General features: G+C 56.9%; 1 protein-coding gene across 2 annotated transcripts in view; it reads left to right on the top strand.

Moving 5' to 3' along the window:
- The first annotated feature begins 3,012 nt into the window (after positions 1 to 3,012).
- The window catches only part of COL18A1 (collagen type XVIII alpha 1 chain), a 132,160-nt gene continuing 129,172 nt past the window's right edge, over positions 3,013 to 6,000 (top strand). Inside the window, exons 1-2 of one of the 2 annotated variants that reach the window (XM_072640825.1) lie at positions 3,013 to 3,175; positions 3,278 to 3,389. In XM_072640825.1, the coding sequence (XP_072496926.1) occupies positions 3,329 to 3,389 (61 nt within the window). In that variant the 5' untranslated portion in view covers positions 3,013 to 3,175; positions 3,278 to 3,328. The remainder of the gene's footprint in view (positions 3,176 to 3,277; positions 3,390 to 6,000) is intronic. The other variant, XM_072640824.1, reaches the window with a different exon arrangement.

Below are 6,000 nucleotides of genomic sequence, written 5' to 3'. Positions count from 1 at the left end.
TCAGATGCTGGGCTTTAATATGGCCCAGAGGATCAGAAGATGATGAGCGGATGGCATCCCCACCACTGTGTGGATGAGCCCTTCAGAGACACAGGATTTGCTACGGCCTAGCCTCTAGTCCTCCAGATCCTAGGCCTTGTCATCTCCCCTGTGGTAACCTTGCCTCCCTCTGGTGAGATGGGAGTTCTCAGGGGACAGGTTGCCTCCCTCACTTTTGTTTCCTTGACTCTTGGCACGTAGATAACTTACTTTCAGTCTCTGACTTACTCGTTCACTTTACAAGCACCTTTTGAGGATCCTACTGACCTCTGCTCAGAGCCTGACCATTTCATTCATTCCAGGCTACTCATGAAGGGTTAAAGGGCTATGCCAAAGAAACAAGGGAGATCTGGTAATGGGCAAAAATCAGAGAGGAGGAATCAGATCTTCAAAGGCACCTTTGTCCATTGCAAGGGGCCTCTAAAATCATCTCCTCTTGATAGATAGCACTCCCTTTACCCTGGCTGCCCAGAGCCTGGGGGGAGAGGAGAGGCAGATGGGTGGGGCACAGAGGAAAGAGTAATTGGGCAGCAGGAAGTGAGGTGCTATCGTGGCAGGGGTGGGTCTGGGGAGGGGTTCCCACATCATGGTGGAGGCCATCTTTCTGCCAGGGCTGGTCACCGGTTTGACTCCCTTGCCCAGCAGGGATAAGTAACCTGCAGCAAGAAGCAACTGGAAGACCCTAGTCTAATAACTACTCCTTAAAATCTAGGTCTGACCACGCCACTTCCCTGTTGCTTTTTGGTTGTGTCTGACTCTCCACAACCCGATTTGTTATTTTCTTGGCAGATCCTGGAGTGGTTTGCCATTTCCTTCTTCAGCTCATTTCAAAGGTGAGGAAACTGAGGCAAACAGGGTGAAATGACTTGCCCAGGGTCACCGAGCTGGGAAGCGTCTGAGGCTAAATTTGAACTCATGAGGATGAATCTTTCTGACTCCAGGCCTTGTGCTCTGTGCACTCTGGTGCCACCTAGCACCTCATCTTGGTAATCTGCCGCTTTTCACAATCTGGCTCTTTCCCACCTTTGTAGCTATACATTGTGCTCTGATTCATGCGCTCCATGATAAAGGGAATGTGACTAGCCTCCTCTACGCTGCTTCTGCTGGGGCCCCTGCTACCTTCATGCCTCAGTGCAAACAGCACCTTCTGCAAGAAGCTTTTGCCATCTCTCTGTAGTAAGCTCCCCCTTATTCTGGTCTGGCCAGTACAGATGTTTTGTACTGTCTCCCACACTGGGCTTGGAACCCCTTAGGTCAGAGGTCCCTGTTTTTGCCCTTTTCTGCATCCCCTACTCTTGGCACATAGTATGGAATTATTTTAATGAATGTTTGCGACTGGCTGGTCCAACTGAATAGTTTTGATTGTGTTCCTGTCTCTCAGGGCCCCTATTGGTGCAGAGACTGAAAGGGCCATCTCCCTGAGGAAAGGTGCTCCTTGGCAGGTCTCTGGTTTTACCTGGAGTCCATTCATTCCTCCTTTGACAGCTGGTCCCACTCATGTAGGGGCTTCACCCTGGGCTTCTCCTCTGGAGTGGAGGCTGGCAGTAGCCTCTGGTGCATTGAAGGCTTAAGTAGGAGCTAGGCTGAAAAGATGTGTGTTGGGTGGGGAGGAGGGATGGGGGTGCCAGATCAGAGAGGGCCTGGCTGACAGGTTTGTATGTGACAGTGTGGGCCAGGGAGTCACTGGGAAGGTCTGAGTCAAAGGGTTGGAATTGCACCTCTGAGTAAAAGCGAATTCTCTGAAGGGGTTGCACAAGATGGCTTCTTTCACATCTCTCCCCCAATCCCCCTTCCCTCCTTCTCTCAGTCTTTCCCTCCCTCCCTCAGTCTTTCTGTAACCTAGGTCCCAGGGCTGGCTCTATTGCCCACACTGTCTGGGTGATTCTGGAAGGACTTCAAGTTGCCTCCCCACCTCACTTCCCTTCTTTGTAAAATGCCAGATCCATGCTAGGTGGCCTCTGAGGTGATGGAGAAGGATTGTGGAAGAAGCCCCAGGTAGCTGGTTGGAGTGAGGTGGGGGGAGGGGTGGCAGAGGCCCTGTTACCAAGGGGATAGTCCTGGGAGTAGAGGGGAGGGGGCTCGCTGGGATGCTTTGGCTCAGGTGGAATGCTAGGCCCTGGCTGAGGGTGGAGGGGGGAGGGTCACAGGGCAATGCCAGGTTTCAGATCCCAGAGAACATACACATCATCCTCACTCTCCAACACCCACCCCCCAAAAATACCAAACCTGATGCTACCCTCGCCTCAGCTTCTCTTCTCTCCCTCCTCCACTAAGCTCCTAGTTCTTCCTGCCAAAAACCAAAGCTAAACCCAACAAGAACAGCGCCCCCACCCCCAATTTCAGGCACTGGATGCCAACAGCTACGGGGGTACTAGGGCAGCGAGCTTTGGTCCCCCTCTGTCTTTCTGGGCATGGCCCAGGACTTGGACGAGGAAGGTATCCAAGACCGAGGGTGGTGGGGGCGCCTTTCCCAAGGATGTCCCGTATCTTGCAAGACAGGGAGTGTCTTGGTCATCCCTCTAGTCCCTGTTATCTCGAGGCTGTCTAGTCTGTGGGGGTCCCTAGGCCAGGTGAGGGGGGGGCCCGGCGTCCCTGAGGCTTGGATGCCCCGCGGAGGTCCAGCCCTACTCGGAGGGCTGGATCTGAGGTTTCAGGGCTGGTGGAAGCCCGGGCCTGAGGGAACAGCGCGGCCTTCCTCCATTCCACCCACTCCTCAGTTTCCCTCAAAGAGAGAATGTCACCCACGTGGGCCGCTCCGGGGAGGGACTTCGGGCGAGGAGGTGGCCACTTCTCAGAGTGCAGGTCTGGGGGGCGAGTTAGGGACAGTTCTGAGTGCCTCTTTCTCCCCTTCCCGCCTCCACGCTTTGCCCGGGCCCCTGACCCCACGTGCAAAGTGGAGCGCTAGGACCCGGGGGAACGGTCGCCCCGGCCCCTGAACCCCATGGCGCGTCCGCGGTGCCTCTAGCCCAGAGGCCGAGGAGGCGGGGCGGAAGGCCTGGGGGCGGAACCCGAACCCGCCCGGCCTCCTCGGCCCCTCCCTCCCTCCCTCGCGGGCTCTGGCTCCGGCTCCCTCTGCTCTGGCTCTCTCAGCCCCGCTGCTGGTGGCCCCGCGCGTCCCGGCTCGGCCGCGCCGCAGGTAGGGAGCCCAGGATTCCGTCAGGGCTGCTCTGGACGGGGGGAAGGGAGGCTGGGGTCCCTCTGCCTGCGGGGTCGCCGCTCACCGTCGCCTCTGTCCCAGCAGGTGCCCTCCGAGCCCAAGCGGGAGCCGCAGCTGGCCCCGCCGCTGCCTATGATGCCCCTCCTGCTGGTGCTGGCACTGCTCCCCGCCGCCTTGGCCGCAGCCGAGCCAGGTAAGGACGCGCGCGGGGAGGGGAGCTTGGGAGAGTGCGCAGCCCTTGGGGCACCCCTGCTTGTACCCCCAGCTCCCGCGCCCAGTTCACCTGGCAACCTTGCGCCGCCTCGGCTCGCCCCCGCCAGCCGGCTCCTCCTGCTGAGTCCTCGGCGCCCACTTGCGCCCAACTTCGCTGCGAGGAGGCTGCGCCGAGGGGCCCCGACTGGCGGCGGTGGAGGAAGCAGGCATTTGGAAGGGAGAAGCAAAAGCCCCGGGGACCTGGGGCCCGAGGGAGGCGTGAGAGTGGGGCACTGCCCAGCACGGCTCTGGAGAGTAGGATGGGACGGTTGGACATAGGACCATCCTGGGAGGGAAGGCGAGGCGGCTGTGACAGCCCCCTCCTTTCCTCCCTCTTCAAAGGAGTGGGGCACATCCTCGTCTTTGCTGGAGGTCTTTTCCCTCTCGCTCGGCCAGCCATCTCAATGTCTTGCCTCGCTTTCCCCTCCCCTCCTTTTGCCCCTGGTTTCCCGGCAGCTCCTGGAACGAGGGGGCCTCTCTGAGAGCCAGGATCAGCTCTCAACTTTAAAATACTCTCCAACTTGCCTTCTGCCTCTGTGTGTGTGTGTATGTGGGGGTGTCCCTTTTCTCTCTACTCTGGATACATTGAGACTGTCTCCCATATTCTCCTGGCCTCCAGGGCTATCTTCCCTCCCAGGCCTGGTGGGGCCACAGCCCAGGACCTCCCCGCCCCCATTGACTAGTGACTGGGGAAGGCAGGAATGTACCAGACAACATTAATGAGGACAAGAACGGGAATATGAATAGGAGGGGGCAGCCCTGAAAGCCTTTGTGGCCATCACGTCGTTGGCCCCTCTTGAGGGCAGGGCAGGAACAGATAAAGCTGGACCAGAACCCATGGGACCAGAAACAGGAATGTAGCAGGACAATGGCCACTGGACAAACACATTGCCTCCCTGGTGGACAGTAGCTGGGGGAGGGTCAGGGGCTTCAGCCAGCCATCCTCACTGATTTCCCCCATCCCTGCTCTCCATTTGCTCCCTGTGAGCGCTGGGTGGCTTCATTGCTCTGGGAACCAGCTGTTTGGGCTGGGAGCTGGGGCTAGGGCAGCTGCTGGCCCAAGAAGGAGAAGAGGAAGGGCGCCCATCACCAGAGTTTGCTTCCTTGCCTTTGCAGTCTTGGGTTTAATGGGGACTCGAGGCGATTTGCAGCTCCTTGGGCTGCTGCCAGCCAGAGCGAGTGGAAGTGTGCTCAGGCAGCGGCAGTTCAGGGGTTTTCCCTCTCACTCCATGAGCTTCACTGACTGGGAGTACCTGTCTGGGGAAGGTGCCCCAGGTTTGGCCTCTGTCTCAGCCCAGGTCACCACACAGACTCTTGGACCAATTTGCATCTGAAATTGCTCCCCCTGGATTCTTCCTCATGGGGCAGTCAGGTTGTTTCCTGTACATGCCTGCGGTGCTAAGGCTTTGGGCTCTTCTCTGCCTCCTGTTCTGCATAAAGAGCTTGCCCAGCAGGGCGATGAATCGGAAATTCACTTGTTCAGACAAAGGAAAGGAGGCTGTGGCAGCCCTGGGCCCAGAGACTTAGGCACAACCAAAGCATCAGGGGCTTTAACCCTCTTGTCAGAGTAAAGTGGAGTCCAGAACCTGGCAGAGACTGGCCTTTGGGCCAAGTCGGAGGAATGGGCAGAGACAGAATGGGCAAAGAGAGAATGGAAGAAGAGATTTCTTCACCGTATCCATTACTGAGTGGCCTTCACTGTGTCCATTATTGAGTGACCTTTGGTGCCCAAAGTGAAGGGGCAGATGTGGGGGGCAGTAAGATTCTAGGAAAGTAGCACATCTGTCTTCAGGTGTACAGGGGCTTGTATATGTGTATGTATATGTGTGTGTGCTTATGAATGTATGTGCATATGTGTATAGGTGTGTGTATGCTGTGGTGGGACTGAGATGGTATGAACTAGTTAACTGTTGCAGCAGGAGGAAATGCTGATTTGCCCGACCCCGGCTGGTCAGGCTCATCTGCCAAGTTCAAGAACATCCCAGGCCTCTTAAAATTCTCAACAGCATAAACAGGATGGTCTGTAGAGAAGTTTGTCTGAGGACCTCTCTGGAAGCTGTGATGGGCCAGCTGTTGTGAGCAGAAACTCCGATGGCCCCTGGTCACTCACGTACTCACTCATGTACTTAATAGTTTTGTGGCCAAGTGCCAAGGGCAGAGTTGATGCAGGTCAAGGACTGGTCTTATTGAGTTGGATTCACGTCACTGGGAGACTTGTAGAAGGCTTTCTCTCCTCCTCCCTTCCAGGCTGTGGCTTCGAGTGGCAGAGATGCTCCACCAAGCTGTCCAGGATGACTTTGGCATAGAGAACACAATGTAATTACAAGGTGCTGCCCAGAGGAGCAAAGCCAGGCCATTAGGATGAGCCTTTTCCCTGACAGTGAAGGGCTCTGCATGACAGTGACACCCTGGGAGCTGGAGGCTCCAGAGCTCAGGGGGGAAGCCAAGGCTGGTGTCTAGAACAAGGGCCCAAGGATGAGCAGATGCACCTAGGGCCTCTTTCCGTAGTCTGTTAACATAAGGGTTTCTGCTTGCAGGGCAGGACAAGGGCA

Source organism: Notamacropus eugenii, chromosome 2 (assembly GCF_028372415.1).
Source record: "Notamacropus eugenii isolate mMacEug1 chromosome 2, mMacEug1.pri_v2, whole genome shotgun sequence".
In the NCBI taxonomy this organism is placed as follows: Eukaryota; Metazoa; Chordata; class Mammalia; order Diprotodontia; family Macropodidae; genus Notamacropus; species Notamacropus eugenii.
Note: the sequence above shows the minus strand (reverse complement) of the source record. Positions and strands in the feature narration are given on the sequence as shown.